The sequence below is a fragment of the Liolophura sinensis genome, chromosome 7, assembly GCF_032854445.1.
Source record: "Liolophura sinensis isolate JHLJ2023 chromosome 7, CUHK_Ljap_v2, whole genome shotgun sequence".
Lineage (NCBI taxonomy): Eukaryota > Metazoa > Mollusca > Polyplacophora > Chitonida > Chitonidae > Liolophura > Liolophura sinensis.
The window spans coordinates 11,276,140-11,300,524 of record NC_088301.1 but is presented as its reverse complement, the minus strand read 5'-3'; the positions used below and the strand labels follow the sequence as shown (position 1 = coordinate 11,300,524).

At 39.5% G+C, this 24,385-nt stretch overlaps 1 protein-coding gene across 1 annotated transcript; it reads right to left on the bottom strand.

Annotated features, from left to right (window-relative positions):
* Window positions 1-2,383: 2,383 nt before the first annotated feature.
* Window positions 2,384-14,508, bottom strand: LOC135470107 (CD151 antigen-like). Its single transcript, XM_064748865.1, has 9 exons — window positions 14,343-14,508; window positions 10,313-10,486; window positions 9,064-9,264; window positions 8,188-8,262; window positions 7,389-7,508; window positions 6,647-6,743; window positions 5,809-5,951; window positions 4,328-4,411; window positions 2,384-2,641 (listed from the first exon to the last, which is right to left on the bottom strand). The coding sequence occupies exons 2-9, from the start codon at window positions 10,403-10,405 to the stop codon at window positions 2,501-2,503; spliced, it is 954 nt and encodes a 317-aa protein (XP_064604935.1). The 5' UTR covers window positions 10,406-10,486; window positions 14,343-14,508; the 3' UTR covers window positions 2,384-2,500.
* Between the last annotated feature and the right edge of the window lie 9,877 nt (window positions 14,509-24,385).

The following is a 24,385-nucleotide window of genomic DNA, read 5'->3' as shown; positions in this document are numbered from 1 at the left end:
TAGTGCCTACTTTATCTCCTTAAATAATGTTAGCGCAGATTAATCAGCAACTTTAAAATATAATTTATACATGTTAATACTTTAGTTATGCATGGGCCTAGAAACTGAGATAGGCAGGGTCAGCAAACATTGAGATATAATCAGTACAGGCCTGATAAAACAATGCTCTCTAAGGTATAATTAAAAAGCACCCGTTTACCGTACAAAAAAGGTTGAAGAAAGGAATGCCCCTTTCAGCAGTCATGTTTTTTTTTTTTAAATTTTGTGGAGTGTTCCTTGCAATGATGAGAAGAGCAGGAATATTTCTCACTGAATCATCAGAACAAGACATTATTAAGAGGCTTGCGGTTTTAATACATGTGCGTATGCTCTGTGCAAAAACTATTAGATCCACTGTGATCTAACCATCTATGCAAATCTTCTGTACAACTACCTACACAACTTTCGATACAACAATCTACGTAACCATCTATACAGCCACCTACACAACCTCCGGTACAACTATCTACACAACCTTCTCTACAACAATATACGTAACCATCTATACAACAACCTACGTAACCATCTATACAGCCATCTACACAACCTTCGGTACAAGCATCCATACAGCCTTCTATACAACAATCTATACAACATTCTACATGACCATTTATGCAACCTTCTTTACAAGCATTTACACAACCTTCTATACAAACATTCTACATAACCATCTATACCACCATCCATACAACCTTCTGTACGAGCATCTATACAACCTACTGTACAAGCATCTACACAACCTTCTATACCTCCATCCACACAACCTTCTATACCTCCATCCACACAACCTTCTATACAACGATCTACACAACCATCCACAAAACCATCAATACATCCAGTAACACAACCAGCTGATCTTGTGTGTCTTTGATCCCTTATCATAAATCTTGTATCCTGTTGTCACTAATCACTGTCAGGGAATTCGTTTGTCTTTGTACTCAGAATAGATACAAACATATATGCCACATCATCAGCTGAAACCTGCAGTGACTCGAACAATGTGTGCATCGATAAATTTACATACTGACCATTTCTTTCTGTAAAGCTGGTTCCCCTAAAATCAAATTTTATAAAGCTCACTCTGTGTAGCCGATTTTATATTACAGTTAAGGGAATGCATTTCTGATAAGAAATGTACAATCACCTGACAAAATACCTATCCATAATGGCACTACTGCTCTCTGACAAGCTACTGATGCTTTGCATTGTGGGATTGAAGCTAGAATACATGTACTATAGAAGGTTGACACCATAACTCTTCAACCTTTCCAACTGCTTCTGCAATGATATATTTTGAAACATTCTGAGAGAATTATAGGATGTAGAGAAATCATTCGCAATGTTTTATGAAGCTTCCCTCATTAATGACAAACAAATAATTTGTAATTTCATTTTCATAATAACTGTATGCATTCCACACAAGTGCTTTAGTGGTTGGAAGGGTTGAAAATTTACAGCAGCTCGGATACACAGTTATTTTCATATATACACAACTTCTTGACACAATCTTTTTATTTGTTGACTCAGCTGTACGTAAAAATTGCAGAACTCACAAATTAATCACATTGCAAGTCAAACATGTCAAATACATGCACATAGTGGAACGAAGAAGAGATATAACATGAAATTAATAAACCCCACACGCATGCTAAAGTCTCTACCAAATGTAGCAATTTTGTGTTCACAAATACTTTTTTCCCAAATTCAGATGTACACAGTAGAGTTACATCCAGTTTGCATGATTGAGTCAAATGTATAATGATAGTCGATTCAACATAAACCCACTGAAATATTGAGCATCCACTGTATGGAATGAAATATCCAATGAAGATTACCCAAGTTCCCACATACAAAATTAAACTTCCACCAACTGTGTACAAAATTTTGTATTCACTGGCCACTAATATTTCTATTATAAAATCAGAAATAGAGTTGCATGTCCATCATGAGTGAGTTAATTGCAACTGAAATACTGATGCCTGATCTACAAACAAACATTTATCCTTGACAGTTTATCAGCCCTTGTAAATTTGTCTTCATCCCTGTAGTAAAATCTGTGAGGAAAACAAATTATTTTAGTCTGAGTCTGATTTATCAAGATTTAGCTTGAGACTGTTGTTGCCTGAGACAATATTTGATACTAAGTAGTAAGCTGTACATACTGTAATATAACTGGCTATACAACTTTACAATACATTTATTACCATTGTTTATCAATTGTAATGGATGTCAGAATGGCACACACATTAGTCACAAAGAAAGAATACAGCTACATGTACGTGTACATCATATACATGTATACATGTACATATGCACTTAATTTAACCTTAGTGTAACACAGATACTTCCAGGATCTGGTAAAAATAAGTCTCCAGAAAGGACGGAATAAAGTCATTAAAAACATGAACAGTGCGATAATCTCAATACAAAGGTGACTCCGAACTCGTAGTCCTACATTTCCTCACGTGATCGGGTTGGGACTCCAGGAGTCAGAGGCCGGCATGCTCTCACTGCGAGTCCACTTGAAGAATTGACTCAGGGCACGCCTGCGGCCATAATGCAGGTGTCGGTACAGGCAGATGCACACCACAAGCTCCACAAACTGCAAGTGTTATTGATACACAGGTGTGTTAGCAAGTTAAAGGTGCATTGTAGTCCTAACATAACAATAACTATGGCTGAGACTCAAAACCTGATCATAAAGTTATATTATTTATTTGACTGGTGTTTTACATTGCAATCAAGAATATTGAACTTATACAACGGTGACCAGCCTTATGGTGGGAGGAAACTAGGTTGATGGAGACAATTTCACACACATGTTCAACCAAAGAGAAAGTCAGCATGAGCTGGACTTGGAAGTCACAACATCTGCCTTGCTGAGAGGCTCCTGGGTTAAGTGCTGGGCTAAGCGTTGTACCACGCAGGCCCATCACTCTACAGGGATACAGAATCGAGTGAATGAATGAATGCTGGAGCTTTAACCTGGTTCTTAACACTTTTTCAGTTATGTGATGATGAGATGTCATTAGGTGTGTGCACATACACTGTGTCTTTTTTGTGACAGAGCGAGTCCATGCCGCCAAAGTGCTGCCGCCACTGAAGTATCATGCTGAAGACATCTGACATGACACCCCACCCAGTCACAATATACAGACACCAGGTCAACCAACCCTGTTTTCCGTGCTCTAATCTTTCAAGGAGTGCCAAGCGAGGCTGCAACAAGTACCATTTTTAAAGCCTTTGGTGTGACCTAACCCAGGTTTGATCCTGGCTCTTGGACTTCGAGGTGGATGCTCTCACCATTAGGCCACCAAAGCGGTCGATACAGAATTGATGCTGATTGGCTAAACATGTACCTAAACATGCTCTGCTCTATGACAGGTAGTCATAAAATCACCCTCAAAGAGAAGAACAAAAAAATCTGACATATTTTGATACTGACAAGTCAAACAAAACACAGTACAAATTAAAAAAACATTATTATGCTGAAAATACTTCTTTCCTCTTAACTTCTGCTCAACTAATTTAGGTGCCTGAATCACAGTTGAGACATGTGTAAAAAGCACTGTACTTCCTCTATTGAAGGGTTTTAATGTGCCCTAATTCCTCATAAGCAACTTTCAGTGCGATTTTTAACTTGATTTTGGAGACTAAATTTCATTGATTAGATTGACCAGTTTAAAGGTATAATTTTATCAATCAACACAGAGTAATGCCTTCAGAATCTGCTTGAATAGACAACTTGCGAACACGGAAAAAGGTTGAAGAATTACATTAGTGTGTTTTACAAATTAATGCATATACACTAATGAATGATGACAGTTGTTCTTTGCTTGTGCAAGATAATTTTGACTTAAAACTGCTGATGTAAAAGTGAGTGGTTCCTGGGACACAGTAAATGAACTAAGCCTTCACCAAAAAAGTGCACTTTTAGAAGCAAATAAAATGTCCTAAAACATTACTTTCATTGTTGGAACCTTCAAAATAAATCTTAAAATACCCTTCAAAAATAAACAGAACTCTCAAAAGTAGACCTACAGTTCAGCTCCGACCATTCAACCAATGAGCAATGATTCTGTGTCTAACTGAAGATATACATAAACATTGTATCGCTGTGATATAAATAATAATAACAATTAGTACTAGGCCTGTATATCCCAAATTTAACCACTTCAAATTTCAGTAATCTTTGTGTCAGTGTTTTCTTTTAATATTGATACCAGTACTGACAACAGGTATTGTCACATGACTGAAAAACTAGTGCTTTCTTGTTTGGAATATTTACCATGAATGTTGCCACGGTGATGGCTGTCACACCAATGACCAGACCATTTGCTTCGAGAGTTTCCACCATCCTGTCATAGCAGCCCTGTAAGGTAGACACAGCAGATTCATGTTGAAAACGCTGGTAACAGCTAGCTAAAAATCCAATGGCATTGGATAAGCACAGAAACTACATGGACTTTGGATATGTTTAAAACTGACATAGCTCTCTGATAATTCTGGCTTGTGAAATTCTGATTGTAGTAAAGAGTAAATAAGACAGGCCTAATGAACATGGAATGGCCCCGGTTTCATGAAGCCTACTTACAGGACTTGGTGAACCTTAGCTAAGTGGACTTGGTAGTCAAAGGCTTACTTAGCTATTAAAAGTGAACTTTATAAAACCAGGGCCTGTTTATTCAGACATATTCTCAAGACATTATTCTGTGCAGACTGATAAAATTTAACTTTTTCTGATGGACTGAAATTGGCCAATACAACTATTGTAGTTTTGACTCTAAAGTCAAATTAAAAATATGTATAAACTGCCATGAGAGTTGCTCTTTCATAAGCGAAAAGGTTGAGGAATTAGGAAAGAGCCCAGAGGAAACCATGACCAACCGCAGGTTGCTGCAAACCTTCTCGCATACGACATAAGACTTGAACTGACAATCGTATTAGTGAGAGGATGGTCACTGTGCTGTGCTAGCGTACCAACCACTCAGCCACAGAGGCCCCTGTCATGCCCAATGCATACATCAACGATGTTGTATGAACTCATCTAACACAGGGGTACTTTGTTCATAAATGTGCAGACACAGGAATCAATCGGAACGCTTATAACACAGTACAGGTCTTCACATGGGAGTATAACAAACTTAATGTCATACACGCTTTTCAGGGAACATGCAGTGGAACATGAAGTTCATGCAGTGGAACATGAAGTTCATGCAGTGGAACATGAAGTTCATGCAGTGGCATGTTCCTGGCGGTACGACAGAGCGTGACGGGGCGCTTTACCAGAGTAGTCATCTTGCAGTGCTTACCCAGTCTGGTCTAATACTTAAGCTCCTTTGCAGATCATTAGAACTGAAGCCAATGTAACTCTGAAATTACACGCTAATAATGTACATGTATCATGTTAGTTATTACTCAGGTTGGAGCGGACAGTGGCTGAGTGGTCAAGGTGCTGGCCTTTCAAGCACTAGACACACAAGGTGTAGCTCCAAGCCCAGCCCTCATGCTGGCTTCCTCTGCGGCCGTGTGTGGGAAGGTCTGGCAACAACCTGCGGATGGTTGTGGGTTTCACCCAGGCTCTGAACCGGTTTCCTCCCACAATAATGCTGGCCTTCATTGTACAAGTGAACTATTCTTGAGTATTGCATAAAACACTAATCAAATAAATATTTCAAATCCAGGCCCAGCCTTGTTCAGGGAGTTCGTAGACATAAAGGGGTCGTTGAAAACAGAAACACGGTGGTAAACTTGATGGATATGACTCACCACAGTGTACAGATTGAGGTTGAGAGCCTGTTTCTGCATGACAGGTGGCCCCACACTAGGTGGAGTATCATTGCTAATCATCCCCACACAGACACTGATGTTAGTATTGCTCTTACAGCAGCTTCTGGGCACATAACTGTTATCTGTGGGAGACAAGGAACCATTCAAGCTTATAATCGAACAGAATAATAGCTAGCTTGATTGTTGGAGAAGAGTCTGAGCTAGGAGCACTTGTAATGCTGTTTTTGCAGTATGGTCATATTTGTTTACTCATTTATTTGATACAATTTAATCGGAAAAACACTGGACAACTGAGTAGGACTCAGAGAGTTATAAACAGGATTATCAAATGAATCAAAGTCTGATCAAAATAAAGAGCAACACGCATAGTTTAGGAGTCAGCCATGTTTTGTGGGAACTGAACAAGGTTCAAAGTTGTTCCAACTGAATATCAAGGTTTTTCAAACTGAACAACGCTACCTTAAAAGTGAGCAATGCATAAAGAAAGCTGAGGGATTACAGAAATTGAGCAGTGCTTGGTGAGAAAAAAAGACTTGATGGCTGGTCATTGTTAGATGGTTTAAAAGAAGAAGTTTAATGAATGCTGAACAAAGCTTGATAATAGAGATTGGTCTAAACTTTTACATCATGATATGGTGATCTGAAAAAAAAAGGCACTTGAGGACATTTGAAGATTTCAGTGCCAAATATGGAGTGTAGAATACTTGATAGTACAAACTGTACAAATATGGCCCACCACTATACATCAGTCTACAAAATTCTTTGGCTGGGAAAAAAGTCATCCAGTCTGGGCATATATACATGTAGTTTTACTTACTTATATTATTTCCCTCTGTGTACCAGTGGCTCTGAGTCTTGTAGAGAGCCCAGGATGTTGTTGAGTTAACATCACCATGTGCCCCACAACATTTAAACTGAAATGACAGCCAAATAGTCAGATATTACATCAGACTTGGTAATACTCAAAAATATTACCATACTTTAATTATTTATTTCACTGTTGTTTAATGCTATACCTGAGAATGTCTGACACTGGTTGTCAGTTTCATGGATTCAGGAAACCACAATACCTGGAGGAAACCACCAACCTCTGGCAAGTTATTAACAAACTTTGCCACGTGTCCTACAGGCTTGCATGCCCTATTGGAAGAAGACCTTCAGCTAATGTAAAACAGCATAAAATGGTCAATGAGCCCAGACCACCAATTATTGTTAAAACAGATCAGCTAACATTACAATCAGAGTGGTGATTGGCAAAACTTCCCTGCCCTCGACTGGGACTGAACCTGCGCCCGGTGTCTACGCACCAGTGAGTCACATTATTCTGCCTCCAAACACTTCAGACAGTTTGACCAGTGACCCTCTCTACCCATACGTTTGGAGTAACTGACTATTTGACAAGAGTCAGTGTCAAACCTGCAAACTAAAAATTGCTGTAAATCCACGTAATTTAGCAGAGAAACATCCATCACATACCTGCTTCACTTATTAATAACCATGCACCACAGCTATTAATTTTCACATGCATTAACGAGAATATATACATGAGGGTGTCTTACTGATCTTTGAACAGCATTCCATGTTTTAGTGACCTCAGCGTTGCTGGGGTTTGAATGAACGTCCACTCCGTAGCCCTCTATTAAGCTATTAACCAGCTTCTCTCTCACTCCAACCTCCAACTGTCCAACATACAAGTACTTATCAGCAAAAAATACAGATTAATATCAAGGAATACCATTATTTCCTGGCTTGGAACTCCCATAAATAGTCCGTTTAGCATAGACATATTAGTTTAGACTTCAGATAAAAGCAGAACAAGGTAAGTTAATAGGTAATAAGAATAAGGGTGCCTAGGCTCCATATTTCTAAACTGCAGAAGAAAATATTTTCTTTGACAGTTTTTATTTATTTATTTTCACAATTAAACCATCTCTTTAACTACATTATAGAATCCGGATATCCAAAATACTCCTCTCTCATCCGCTAAGATTTCCAAGAATTGACAGAAAGAAAATAAAATATTAATCAGACTCTCAATATTATTAAGCATGTAATTAGACCTAAGAGTGCACAAAATTAGATCCAAAGTTTATGAAAATAGGTTCAGTACTTTAGGAATAGTTGCTAAATAATGATGAGATTTCCATTAAACTTTCAGATGAGTTCACATGATGGGCAAGATAAATGGCAAGTTCCAAAAAAATCGATGCAGCAGTTTGGGAGGAGATGCATGGAGAACTTTTTCTGTGCTGTATAATTAAAAACAGACCTGCAGAGAGTCAGTCTTAAATAAAACTGCACTCGGCTCAAAGATTGAATCCGCAAACAATGGTTATCTCCTTATCTTCAGTGACTTACCTCATCTCTGAAAGCAAATCCCAGGCCTCCTCCAACCACGAGCGTTATAGACAAGAATGCCATAATACACAGGTGCTGTCAAGCAAAAGAAAACAATACATCAACTCAGCTTCAGCTATTCACGATCTACCTATGCTCCAAGGGTCAATATTTTCCTTAACGATCTGTTTCCCAAAATGCTGCCACAAATGTCCCAGTTGAGGATAAAATTTTACTGTCTTACCACTCTTTTACTGTTTTAACAATGATAACAAGATAAGGTAATGTATGACAGTTGGAGATTTGTGTGTTTGAATTTGGTTAACTTAAATCTCCATTCACCAGTTTATACCAGTACCAGTTAATTGTAAAGTAAACCATACACCTCATCTCCTCACTCACCAATTCCAGCATACACTTGTTCACATCACTCACCAGTCCCAACATACACTTGCTCTCATCACTCACCAGTTCCAGCATACACTTGCTCCAATCCCTTACGAGTTCCAGCATACACTTGCTCTCATCACTCACCAGCTCCAGCATACCTTTGCTCACATCACTCACCAGCTCCAGCATACTTTTGCTCACATCACTCACCAGTTCCAGCATACTTTTGCTCACATCACTCACCAGTTCCAGCATACTTTTGCTCACATCACTCACCAGCTCCAGCATACACCTGTTGCCATCACTCACCAGCTCCAGCATACACCTGCTGTCATCACTCACCAGTTCCATCATACACTTGCTCCAATCATGCACCAGCTCCAAGATATACTTGCTCCAATCACTCACCAGTTCCAGCACACACTTGCTCACATCACTCACCAGTTCCAGCATACACTTGCTCACATCACTCAAGAGTTCCAGCATACGCTTGCTCACATCACTCACCAGTTCCAGCATACACTTGTTCTCATGGAAGGTCCCACAGAAGCCCAGTACAGTGATCAGGAGGATGGTACAGCCACAAATGATGAACAAGTAGGAGTCAATCAGGTAAAGGTGGGCCCCAATCAGGTTAGAGAGTTGTCTCCCCCCGTACTCTGTGGTCTGGGTCCAGATCCCAATCCCCAGCACAGCAAACCCACCCACCTGAAACATTCAGCGATTACACACATTTTATGGCACATTTTATTTATTTATTTGATTGGTGTGGTGATTGGCTACTATCACTTCATTTTCTAAATGTACCACTGCCTTAAAAATATTCTGTGGCTGTGTGAATATCAAATGTTTCAGGCAACTATGGGATGCTTCGTGAATAAATAGCTGTTGCTTTTAAGATCTCCTTTTTTTCGTTTTCAGTGTCTAAGAATGCAACACATTCTTCAAAAAAGTCTTCCAACTATGCAAGAAACTGGTTGGTCCAGTTGCATATTTATTATGTACTCACAAAATTTCAATAATTTACATCAATTTATGTAATGCCCTTCCCCAACTACATTTAAATTTTGTGAAATGATTCTCACAGTTATGTGTTTATTTATTTGATTGCTTACATGTATTTAACTTTCATAGGATGACAGTTTAATGGTTTGCGGAAACAGTTTACCGACAAACATGACAGGCCCACAGTGAACTCTGGCAAACTTAAGTGATGTAAAACTTTAAAAAATTTTAAGTTGTTTGAATTTTTGGAAAAAATTTCGTCCATCGCAAAGTAAGGGCAAAACAGACCAAAATAGCCAGGGATCTGAAGGCCACAGATTTTGTGTGTGCTTGGAAATGCATTTCCAGCCATTTTAAGGTATTTCTATGGATAATATAAAATGTGTATCAGTGACATCTAATGGGGAGTTAGTCCAACAACATAAACAACATAAATCTAAGTGCATGTATTTATCGAAAACACGCCCCCCATTTGACTGATTTTAGTCTAGATATTTCTAAGTGCTTGCTATTAAATGAATGTACCAGTGAGATCTTAAATTTTAAGTAAAAATTTAATAATATATGTTTTAGACAGAAATTTTTTTTTTCAACTTTTTGCACATTTGATTTTCTAGAAAACTTCTGACAGACTCAATGAGATCTTGTGTCCATCCCTGACAGAAGACTTATTCATGTATAACAAGAGCCCAATGGTTAATCCAGCTTGGACCTGAGCCACCATTATGCAGGAAAGGCAACCCATACTCACCAGGATCAAGAGGAACATGGAATACAGAACATATTTCAAGCACTGGACTGTGCTGGAGGTATTGGGCGGATGGGAAAACAATGGGTTAGCCATGTTTCTGTATCTCTATCTCTGGCTCTTCAGGTCCCTCCAGTATGAAAACCTCTTGATCTTTCCTCACTGTCACATCACAACCTGGGAACCATGTAATAAAACACGTAACCAGACATTAGCGCTTAAAGCCCCCATTTCTAGCTATAGTCGCATTTGTTAAAGCAGCATAGCTGAATATATAATGTTTACCTATCTGTTTAGTGTTTAATACAATGCTCAAAAATGTTCACGTACACATATATGACAGCAATAAAGTTTATGGGTGAAGGATACCAGAAAGCTTGATGTAAACTCATGATCTTTGCTAGGTTTAATTTATTTTCATAAGGTATATCACTTAATGTTGACTATTTATTTATTTATTTATTTATTTCACTGGTGTTTTAACATTTCATTGGTACAACAGCGGCCACGGTTAAGGTTGAAGGAAACCAGGTCAGCCCCTGGTGGAATATCCCTTAATGTGTGAGCAAAACAAAATAAATATGTTTTAAAACAAAGCTTATGTACATGTATTGAATTATTTACCAGATATATAATTTTACAATAATCAAGTTCCACACTGGTTTTTATGGCTAAAGCACTTAACTCTCACCACAGCCAGCCAACCTCTGTCGGATCAATGTGGTTATTTACAAAGTTAATCAGTTCTTCCTGGTCTATACTCCAGTCTCATTCAGCTGTTTTTCCCTTAGTACCTTCCCCCAACCCCATCCCCAAGTTCCCAGCTCATTTTCAGAACGCCATTTGATTTGGCTGATTGGTGTTAAATGCTAATCTAAAGAATTTTCCACTTATTTGACAATGTTCCGGTTTATGGGTTTAAAGAAACTAAGACTGCGCGGAGTAAACGACCAACCTACATACGCCACATAGTACCTGACAAATCTCATGACTTACAGCTGCAGCAGACGAATTTCAGTGTATTAAGGCCTTAAATGCATGATGTATGCACCAAGTCAGGAGGTTTTGTCAAAAATTACCTGACAAAGTGCTGCTGTTTGCCTCTAGGTTCCACCCAGTTTCTGTCACCGGGCCTGTAACCATGACAACCTTTGCACAGGGAAATTCTTTTGTAATATCATATTAAACATCAATCAATAAAACCAGATAATCAGACAGAATTGACAGTATCTTATTTACTGATGGGTTTATTTAAATCAGCTGACTTGTTTGCAGGGTTTTAGATGAATACCTATACCAGTCTACATAACGCAGCCAACTGGTTCTGTCTGTGTGTCTATACTATGCATTATGTATGTTCAATGTCATTATGTCTAGGTGTCATAAATAGAACATTTAGTACACTGCTAAATAACAAAATAGAGCCCAGAGGAGCTCACCATGGATATAGCCTTGTAACAGCACAGTAGTAACTGACTCAGTCCACCCACCCACCACAAACACCACCTGGGCCATACACCTACTCACCCCAAACCACCACCACCTGAGCCATACACCTACCCACCCAAAGTCACCACCACCTGGGCCATACATCTACTCACCCAAAACCACCACCACCTGAGACATACACCTACCCACCCAAAATCACCACTACCACATGGGCAATACACCTATCCACACAAAATCACCACTACCACCACTACCTGGGCCATACACCTACCCACCCAAAATCACATGGGCCATACACCTACCCACCCAAAATCACCAACACCACCTCGGCCATACACCTACCCACCCAAAATCACCACCACCACTACCGAAGCCATATCCTATGCCTCTCCTATTCTTCTCTAAATAGTCATTATATATGTCCTTGGGGGCCTCTGTGGCTCAGTTGGTTAGCGTGCTAGTACAGCGTAATGACTCAGGAGCCTCTCACCAATGCAGTGGCTGTGAGTTCGTCCAGCTCATGCTGGCTTCCTCTCCAGTCATATGTGGGAATTTCTGCCAGCAGCCTGCGGTTGGTCGATGGTTTCCACAGAGCTTTGCCCGGTTTCCTCTCACTAAAATCCTGGCCGCCGCTGTATAAGTGAAATACTTTTGAGTAGGCCATAAAACACCAGTCAAATAAATAAATAAATATATAGGTCCCCTAACGCACCACAGCCAGCATTTATGGTGGGAGGAATGGGAAAAAGCCATGTTCATCTGCAGGTTGCTAGCAGATTTTTCCACGTACCGTATGACCACAGACTAGGCAGTCAGGACTAAAATTCATAGTGCCCATATTGGTGACGTGCTCCTGAGTCATTAGTTTACACATGCACATTAACCACTCCGCCAGCTTTCACACTGTGAAGATACTGATCTATGTGCATGTCAAGAGTTAAGACTGGTCAATCACTGGACGTATCTGTAAGCAAGATCAGAGCCTGAGGCAGAGCTAGCTGCTCCACTAAGGACAATTCTGTTTGTTATTGCTTAAGGAGAAATAATGACAGTGAGGTGAAAAAATTGGAAGAAAAAGGATGGAATTTGCAAATACGTGTAAGAACAAAAGTTATGGAGATATGACTGAGTTGATTTTTCAGTATGATCAGCAGACTAAATCAAGCCAAGATAGCTTTATACACAACAGCATCATTTAAAAATGGGGAGCATCATGAAGAAAAGAATTTGAGAAAACAGATTTTCTCGCGTCATCGACTATGGGTGCATCATTTATTTGATTTCTGTGTACAGAGGGAAAACAGACTGGCTTTCTTAGTCTGTGGCATATTGTGTTTCCCCTTGACCCTAAGGCTCTTACCTCTGACCTACATATCTAATACTATAGAGACTATAATCAACATGATTGCTCTCATTGCTTCACATGTGCATGAAACTTTTGTATATAACATAAAAATCCAAATTAATTTTGATAAGGGAAAATGTTGAGCATACCACATACAGTAATGCATTATTTCCAAAATTGAAAAAAAAAACACTGAAACTTTATTCAGCATAATTATTGTTCTCTAAATCATGGATATACCTGTATGGATGTAGGATGATTTCAGCAGTTTGTTACTTTTGTTGTTTTTTGTCAAACAATTTCTGTTTAAACCATTGGAAAGGTGTGTAGTACGTACCTTTCTACTTATTACTTTAAATCTGTTGTTTCCATTTAACTTAAATGACTTATGTTTACTATCAGTGAGGGGTTTGTGGTGAGGGTGGGGTATATTAACTATAATAAAACAGTAAATGAATAAATAAATATTGAATGTATTTTTTACATTTCTATCGAAATAGCTATTATTACGAGATATGAAATATAATATAAGTTGAAATGACATTTACACTGTAAACTATTGACTAACACTACAAGGTCCCATCCTGGAGGAGGGGATTATTGCTTATGCTGACTATTGTGTTAAAAGTTCCCCAACCCTGGATCATTACAGAAGCAGGATTCAACCCAACTCCTGCTGCGCTGACTGTGAATCTACATGAAGAGGTATATCAGATACCTGGCAAGGAGCAGTTAACTGTTTCCTTCAGGTCAAGCTGTATAGAGTTCCCCCAACCCATACATTTGATTTCCGTCATACATGTATGTACATGAAATATTCTTGGGTGCCTGTTGCAATAGTGTTAAACACCATGCGATCAAATAAATCACTAGAGCCAGACAACCTACAGTTTGTTTTCATACAGAGCCAGAGGTAATACATATATAGGCCCCACACAGTATTATTATTGTCCTATATGTCTTTTTTATAGTTTTCACTTGACAAAACAATAATACAAAAATGCAGAATGAGCCATATCAATTATTATACAGGATTACTGTGACAACTGAATAGTACATAGCGTTCCATTAGTTTCAGGATAAAAATCTACCTTCGCTTATCTTAACCCCGAGGTACCGATATAGTGTCAAAGGCCTCTGGGCACTACTCTGTAACAGACCGTCGATAATGGCGGCATTTGTTACTAACGATCGATACCAATATACGCAGCTTATATATGACCCACGATTTATACGTACTTGGTGTGATCTGGTGAGGATTCAAACTAACGCTGGCTTCCGTAAAAGAGCGCAGATCTTTGTGGACTGGAATTAATTGTTTGCAGATCAAACGTCACTTGACCAGGCCGCTCATCGTTGTTCTTCCCAGGTGTAGGCTACCTGCCTATAATCCTATCACCTGATATTTACTAACGGGATCAACAAGGTAGGTACAAAACCGTCAAAATCATAACATACACTTCTACGCATGTGCAGGTCGACAATACCACTGCGTTCGGGTGAGTTGATTTTCCTACCTGGTGGCGGCGGAGTCGTGTAACAGCCGATTAACAGAATTCGTGATCACTTATTTGTCAGGTAAATTCAGGTATAAAGAACATAAGCATTTCTTACATCATTAAAATCTAACAGATAGTAAAACAAACTTCAAAAGAATAAGTATGCATCGAAATCAATTACACTGTTAAGACTGTCACATGGACGAGTCTATTTTTTTACCTGTCTCGATTGCCTCCCTTGCCTGTCTTACCTGTGAAAATGCACCTACCCGTACGATGCAGTGTGTATAGTATACATACATATGTTCACTGGATCGATTTTGTGTATTAAGTCAAATATGCATGTTAAACTTGACATTATCAAAATTCAGATTTTGTGCCACAAAGATGAGGAAGGCCAGGATTCAGATGTGTGTAAAAGTGTGTGTCGTTGTTAGGTAGGGGGATCGTTGACCCATGGTATATTTGTGTACACCTCCATGACCAAAGTTTCTCTATCGGTGAACAGCGCAAGCCTGTGCCAAGGAGGCTGTGCGTTTGAGTTTGTGAATGGTTAACGTCAGGTGAATTGTCATGTATCATATTGGGTCTGAACACGAAGTGCAGTTGTTTCTCATTCCGCGTCAAACCGATTTCCTCAAGGTCTCTCGGCCAAACATAGGCTACATCTCACACCTGGTCGTCTCAGTGAAATAGGGAAGCTGTCTTGAGTATGACGAAAAATACGCCATTGAAAACTTTAAACCATTTAAAATGGTTAGTTCTCTTCAGTGGGGCCGAAGCCTCTAACTATTACATGCCTAAATACAGCTAGTATTAACATTTGGCGGACCTAAAAATAGGCACTGATGTCCATCGCACTTGATTGTATGCCTTCATAAATGCACGATACCAATTGGCCTATTTAGGAAATAGGCCCACATTACATTACTACCAATTAAAACTTAATGCATGCATGCTCAGATCTAAAATTGTCAATTTTTATTCTTAGTCCCTTTGCATTGTTTTCATATGAATGTTTATTGTACGAGCCTAACTCTCCTTAAACCTCGATGCTTGCGGGCGGGGGCGGGGGGGGGGGGGGGGTCGAATAAGTTCCTGCTTGTCAATGACCAGTCGGAGTAAAACCCTAACTGAGGTCAATTTACAAGAGACCAGATTTCACCGCTTACGTGTGACCATTTGCCAGCTGTCACATTGTCGTCGCTGCATTTCTCTTTACGACGTAGTCTTTTATACTCCGTACAGTCCTCTGCAGCCCTTACACTAACATTTGTATGTATATGACAAGTAAGAATATACGCAGGAACAGCTTGAGAAATTCAGTACGTTTCTTTTCCATGATAGTTTCCTTCATATCTCGTTTCGCTTCTGGAAGAGCATTCTCATGACGGTTCTTAAATTGCCTTTCATGTATTCATATATTTGATTGGTGTTTTACGCCGTACTCAAGAATATTTCACTTATACGATTGCAGCCCGCATTATACTGCGGGAGGACACTGGGCAGAGTTAGCGGGGAAACCCACGACCATCCGCTGGTTGCTGGAAGACCTTCGCATGTACGGCAGGATAGGAAACCAGCACAGCGACCTCATTGGTGGGTCATTGTGCCACGCTAACCACCGCGGCCACGGAGGCCCCTGGGTTTCATATCTCAGTTTCTTGTCTCTTCTATACCTCATAAACAGATTTCGACGATTATGACTTTTACAACTTGAGGAGGACTTTATTAAGCTTACCAGTCATAACGTTTACACTGATCGTAAATACCATCCAAGGATTCACAATCTCAGGTGAATCTACCAGATGTTTATCCAGACAAGTCAAAATCTTTGATATCTTGTATATCCAGTGTATACGCATTAAGTACTTTTTATGCATGCATTTTTTCATAATACTCTTTACAATCCACAATCTGCGGATGGTTGGGGTTACCCCGTAGCAGGGTTCTTCAGGTTTCCTCATAATGCTGGCCTCTGTCGTATGAGTGAAATATTCTTGAGTGTGACGTTTAACACCAATTTATGAAATCAAATTAAACTTAAAATAATCACTTTACTTCACTGCGACCACCAGACATACTTGACTTTACAGGCTGTGAGAAACTCGTGGTCTGACTCTAGTTAGAATGAATGAATATGGCTTAGTGCCACTTTGGCAATATTACAGTCATATCGTGAAGAGAGCATCTCCATTAGGCAGATCTATAACTGTTCTCGTATGAATACGATTATATGCATATAAAAATTATCAAAGATTAATCTTTATCAAGCTCGATCTTCCTCATTAATTAAACGGTATATTGACGATATGCTAGCTTTATTTATTTATTTATTTATTTATTTATTTATTTGATTGGTGTTTTACGCCGTACTCATGAATATTTCACTTATACGACGACGACCAGTATTATGGTGGGAGGAAACCGGGAAGAGCCCCATGAAAACTCACGACCATCTGCAGGTTGCTGAATGACCTTCCCACGTACGGCCGGAGAGGAAGCCAGCCTGATATGCTAGCTTTAAAAATGCGCCTAGCAAAGGCTTTGAAAGATATATATCCACCTTCGCGGGATTTCAAGGAATCTACAGACTCTCCACGCGGACGGTACATCTTAACGGAACTTCTACACAGATAACAATGATTTCCCGTCACTCTGCCTTTACTATATGGCGGAGAGTTTCAATCTTGACATATTGTGAACAACACGTGTACTTGGATAGCAATATACCGAAGGGTCCTGCACATGGCGTCATAGTGTTAGATCCTTTGTGTTATGTGACATAAGCTCCTTTATAACGTGATAACGGTACACATTTCACAAAATAACAATACATGTACACACATGGTTAGATCCCGTTCATACTTGTTCACAGTATGATACGGGTACACCAGTGGCTATATCCCGATCCTGTATGTTCACAGTATGATACGGGTACGCAAATAGTTAGATCCCCTTCATGCCTGTTCACAGTATGATACGGGCACGAAAATGGTTAGATCCCGTTCATGCTTGTTCACAGTATGATATGGGCACGCAAATGGTTAGATCCCGTTCATGCTTGTTCACACTATGATACGGGTACACAAATGGTTATATCCCGTTCATGCTTGTTCACAGTATGATACAGGCACGCAAATGGTTATATCCCTTCCATGCTTGTTCACAGTATGATACGGGCACGAAAATGGTTAGATCCCGTTCATGCTTGTTCACTATGACACGGGCACGCAAATTGTTATATCCCGTTCATGCTTGTTCACAGTATGATACGGGCACGAAAATGGTTAGATCCCGTTCATGCTTGTTCACAGTATGATACGGGTACACAAATGGTTAGATCCCCTTCATGCTTGTTCACAGTATGATACGGGTACACAAATGGTTATGTCCCATTCATGCTTGTTCACAGTATGATACGGGCACGCAAATTGTTAGATCCCGTCCATGCTTGTTGACAGTATGATACGGGTACCCAAATGGTTATATCCCGTTCATGCTTGTTCACAGTATGATACGGGCACACAAATGGTTAGATCCCCTTCATGCATGTTCACAGTATGATATGGGTACCCAAATGACTAGATCCCGTTCATGCATTTTCACAGTATGATACGAGTACACAAATGGTTAGATCCCGTTCATGCTTGTTCACAGTATGATACAGGCACGCAAATGGTTAGATCCCCTTCATGCATTATTCACAGTATGATATGGGTATACAAATGGTTAGATCCCCTTCATACATGTTCACAGTATGATACGGATACGCAATTGGTTATATCCCGTTCATGCTTGTGCACAGTATGATATGGGCATGAAAATGGTTAGATCCCCTTCATGCTTGTTCACAGTATGATATGAGTATACAAATGGTTAGATCCCCTTCATGCATGTTCACAGTATGATACGGGTACACCAGTGGCTATATCCCGATCCTGTATGTTCACAGTATGATACGGGTACACAAATAGTTAGATCCCCTTCATGCCTGTTCACAGTATGATACGGGCACGAAAATGGTTAGATCCCGTTCATGCTTGTTCACAGTATGATACGGGCACGAAAATGGTAAGATCCCTTTCATGCTTGTTCACAGTATGATACGGGTACACAAATGGTTAGATCCCGTTCATGCTTGTTCACAGTATGATACGGGCACGCAATTGGTTAGATCCCGTCCATGCTTGTTCACAGTATAATACGCACACGAAAATGGTTAGATCTCGTCCATGCTTGTTCACAGTATGATACTGGTACCCAAATGGCTAGATCCCGTTCATGCTTGTTCACAGTATGATACGGGTATACAAATGGTTAGATCCCCTTCATGCATGTTCACAGTATGATATGGGTACCCAAATGACTAGATCCCGTTCACGCATTTTCACAGAATCATACGAGTACACAGATGGTTAGATCCCCTTCATGCTTGTTCACAGTATGATACGGGTATACAAATGGTTAGATCCCCTTCATGCATGTTCACAGTATGATATGGGTACCCAAATGGCTAGATCCCGTTCATGCATTTTCACAGTATGATACGAGTACACAAATGGTTAGATCCCCTTCATGCTTGTTCACAGTATGATACAGGCACGCAAATGGTTAGATCCCGCTCATGCTTGTTCACAGTATGATACGAGTATACAAATGGTTAGATCCCCTTCATGCATGTTCACAGTATGATATGGGTACCCAAATGGCTAGATCCCGTTCATGCATTTTCACAGTATGATACGAGTACACAAATGGCTAGATCCCCTTAATGCTTGTTCACAGTATGATACGGGTGTACAAATGGTTAGATCCCCTTCATGCATGTTCACAGTATGATACGGGCACGAAAATGATTAGATCCCCTTCATGCTTGTGCACAGTATAATACGGGTACATCAGTGGTTATATCCCGTTCATGCTTGTTCGCAGTATGATACGAGTACGCAACTGGTTAGATCCCCCTTCATGCTTGTTGACAGTATGATACGAGTACACAAATGGTTAGATCCCCCTTCATGCTTGTTGACAGTATGATACGAGTACGCAAATGGTTAGATCCCGTTCATGCATGTTCACAGTATGATACGGGTACAAAAATGGTTAAGCCTATGAATGATTCTTCATATGATACGTGAATACGAAAGAACAACAACATAATAAATGGTTAGGTCTTGCTCATAATTCTTTACAATATGATACGGGTACACAAATGGTTAGGCCTTGTTCATAATTCTTTACAATATGATACGGGTACACAAATAGTTAGGTCTTGTTCATAATTCTTTTCAATATGATACGGGTACACAGATGGTTAGGCCTTGTTCATAATTCTTTACAATATGATACGTGTACACAAATTGTTAGGCCTTGTTCATAATTCTTTACAATATGATACGGGCACACAAATAGTTAGGTCTTGTTCATAATTCTTTTCAATATGATACGGGTACACAAATGGTTAGGCCTTGTTCATAATTCTTTACAATATGATACGGGTACACAAATAGTTAGATCTTGTTCATAATTCTTTTCAATATGATACGGGTACACAGATGGTTAGGCCTTGTTCATAATTCTTTACAATATGATACGGGTACACAAATGGTTAGGCCTTGTTCATAATTCTTTACAATATGATACGGGTACACAAATAGTTAGGTCTTGTTCATAATTCTTTTCAATATGATACGGGTACACAAATGGTTAGGCCTTGTTCATAATTCTTTACAATATGATACGGGTACACAAATAGTTAGGTCTTGTTCATAATTCTTTTCAATATGATACGGGTACACAAATGGTTAGGCCTTGTTCATAATTCTTTACAATATGATACGGGTACACAAATGGTTAGGTCTTGTTCATAATTCTCTACAATATGATATGGGTACACAAAGCTCCTTACCAATATGATAAATGTACACCTATACGCAGATGGCAACACCTGTGTTTTGTTTTTTTATTAGGTATGTCATCTGCCTGCATCTCTCACTCTTTACTTGCATATAGGAGGGCTAATTTTGAGGCATTTGTTAATGAAGGTTTAGTATAGAAGACATTACCCATACAGAAGACTCAAATTTGTATCCCTGGAATACACTTCTCAAACAATATGACTCAACATTAAGGAATTATAATGAAATATTAATGTATGTCATAAAGCTGACTCTTATCACATGGTGAAATCATAAACTTATCCTCCAGGGCAAGATTCTCATTAGTGATCAGGTTTTTAGCAGAGTTGAAACTGGTGCATGGCAATGTCGAAACTGGTGCGCTTATTCTCTGTACTGTATATACGCACCTCAGAACGGGTCTTAAATGGATCTTATCCTTCATTTTTTATGGGATAGTAAGATATCTATTAGGTCAAATAGTTTTAAATATATAATAGGGGATTTCGATGCCTGTGGTATCAGCGTGCTATGCATTTGCCATCGATGGTTAAGGCAATTAAAGTCACTTTAAAACACACCCAGGTTATATATAGATCGAACTGCAATTGGAACTTGGTTTCGCTGAGGATTTTTCGAAATTATATTTCTAACCGCTTCAAATCTGGATCTATGTCTCCATATTTTTGAAATTATTCACGACAATAATGTTAGAAGGCCTGGTATGGGTATTCTTAGACATGCATTAAATATATGCGCCATTCATTTGATGAGAATGGTATCTGATCAGTTACTGATCAGCTGAGGATAGCTTTCTGTTTTATCTTAAACTACGGCTTGTTATTCCTTATGCTTGGAAAACCTATACAAGGTAGATGTACCCATGTTTTTGTTGTGTTCTTATTAACAGTAAAATTTGTAAGGTTTTACCATTAAAAGCACTGGCATATATTGGGATCTCGTAGCTCCCTCAAATATCCGGCTGAGTTGAGTTCATGAAAGAATCAACACAAGCTTGACTCTACCATATATTAACAGCTGTGTGCTTTTGAACAGTTATAGCGAACTTATGACTTTCCATTTTAAGCTGTTATATCGCATATTAACATGCAAGATACTTCCCATTATGATTAACCAGTTTAATAGCACACTTTGCATACACACGAAATGGGGAGATATAAACACTTAGCTTTTTATGATTGCCTTCCTGCGAAAGGCGTATATTAGAAACAAAAATTGAGGAATTTTGGATACCTGACATTGAAGTGGTTGACAGCTCACTGCGTGCGCTAAGCAGTGAGTGTAGATTCCATTTATTCATATATTTATTTATTTATTGATCGCAACTGAATGGAGATTCAGAAATTTCCAGAATTCAGTAATTTTCCAAAGCTGTGTTCTAAGTCATTCGACACACTATACCTGGGCAGGTTCAAGCCCAGCCGTAAATAGAAATTTTGTAGGCGTTGGTAACTATAATGGTTTACGCCATGAACCCGGGTGTTCCCACTCTTTCTCATAAACCAGACCGCTACCATATAGGCCTAACTAAACAGTCTTAACCATGGCGTTTATAACCAACAATAAAATAGAATAATCTATTTTAATTTTACTCAAGATTTTACCTTGACGATTTGCACTGTGACGTGTAAGATTTATGCATCAATTTCAAACATGTGAACAATATAGACACTTGATTCGGAGTTACATGTTTGTCACTAATACATTACAAGAGAATGACCCGAGTCGCCATTGCGCGGAAAATGTATATATGAATGCATGTACGTGTATACTGGGTTACCAATGAACTCCAGTCTGGGCATGACCCGACAGGCCTGGAACCGATGGGAGGGTGTACGGACCTCTGAAAATCAGCCTAGGCCTGTAAAGGGTACCTACTATGATAAAAAGAATTTTCACCCTGATAACGCTTGGTAGCTGCAAGAGCTATGTGCTTGAATTATAATGGGTCTTAGTCTTATAGGGAAGTTTCTTTAATATTGCACAATACGATTATAGTCCTTTGAGGGGCCGAAGTTCATGATCATGATATTTCAAGGAAGTATGAATTATGTGTGATAAAGCACTTTTTGTAAGAGTAGCTTAAGGTGCAAATACATATAACGCAAAGGTTCCAAGATGGTCATTTCCACCTTCTTACCACCAAATGAGTTGAGCCGAATCGCGCTTTAAGCTCTCGTGTATACAGGTGCGAAAGCTTAGGACGTGATTGGTCTGGGTGACTGATGGTCATACGAATTTATTTGATTGGTATTTTACGCCATACTCAAGACGTGTATGACAGTAGCCAGCATTATGGTGGGGAGAAACAGGACAGAGACCGGGGAAAACCCACGACCATCCGCAGGTTGCTGGAAGACGTCGGCCTGCATAATGGTAAGAGGAAACCGGGCACAGCATGGGGGTAACCCATGATCACCCAATAAGTTGATGGCAAACCTTCCAACGTACGACCGGAGAGGAAGCCAGCATGAGCTGGAAGGCTCTGGAATGGACCGCCATACACACAACGACGGAATGGAATACAACTCCAGTTGAGCTGCATCGTTGTTTTGGAAACACGAGCACTTGGGACGGATACATCAGCCGAATAGAGTTGAGTTGGGTCTTAAACTTTCGTCTATGCTGAGATTTAGATCCAACTCAACTCGACAGCTGGAGTTGCATTCCGGTCGTTACCTGTATACTGGTTAATTTCAAAGTGGAATGGCCATCAGCGACTGGGATCAACGCCCTTATACACGGCCAGTTGAGTTTGAGTTGAGTCGCGTCTTATGCTCTCGTGTATGCCGAGTTTAAGACGCAACTCAATTAAACTGAGTTGTCGTACGGATTTTTATATCCAGTCGCCGATGGCCATACAACTTTGGATTGAAGTGGCTTACATGTTACGACTGGAATACAACTCCAGCTGAGTCACGCAGTTATTTCTTACACAAGATTACTTAGGATTTGGGCTTGCCGGGTTTCAGTCGCCGACGCATGGTCACACGACTTGTATTGCATGCATGTACAGACAACTGACTGCAACATTTTTCTTACCGTTCCGTGACAACGATCACAAACTTTCTGCCGATGTCGTTTTTGATGAAAAGTCACATGACCAAACATTTAATATAGTGATGATCGAAGCTCATACTGTACATGATTACCACGCGACTCAACTCAGCAGCAACCAGTCATAGAATTCTAAAGCTCAGCACACAAGGGAGCTAAAGACCCAACCTAACTCGACAGTGGGGTCCGGTCGTAAGCGCTCAAGTATACGAATGTAAGAACAAGACGAAGAAAATCCTGTCTTGAATAGCTCAAATTGCTGCCTTTGAGAAAATACCAGACTCGTATAACTCTTATAGTTCTACATGATTTGGAATTCAGAAGAAGTAATAAAGCGAACTGCATTATAAATTGTACAAACTTTATTACCGATTTTGAACGGTAACACTTGCACACGCGAGGCTGATATTTTGTGAAAGTAATTATTTTGATTATTCTAACATACAAAGGGCAAATTCCGTTGGATTGATTATGATAAAGATCCCTGGGATAGTCTTTAAAATCCGACTGACTTGTAAAGCAGGCAGGGAATATGAAATGACAAATCATATATATAGGCTATATAGGCACTCATTCCAATACAGTGGTCCCTGAGACTCATCTAGGTTTTACACATATATAAACAATTGTAAACACATGGTTAAAATTTTGTTACAACTTTTTTAACAATATCAAACAATAACTTGAAACAGGCACTGAAATGCAGGTGGTAACCAACCAAGTATTGAACATTAATGTAATACTTTTTCAGTATAGTAACAAAAGTATCTCTATCAAACCTGTGACAACTGTTTTTTTTTTTTTT

Coding starts and splice junctions, on each gene's coding strand:
- LOC135470107 (XM_064748865.1), bottom strand. CDS start 10,405: ATGGCTAACCCATTGTTTTCCCATCCGCCCAATACCTCCAGCACAGTC. Junction 8,263..9,063: donor ACAAGTGTATGCTGGAACTG/GTGAGTGATGTG, acceptor TTTGCTTGACAG/CACCTGTGTATTATGGCATT. Junction 5,952..6,646: donor CACAGAGGGAAATAATATAA/GTAAGTAAAACT, acceptor TGTCTCCCACAG/ATAACAGTTATGTGCCCAGA.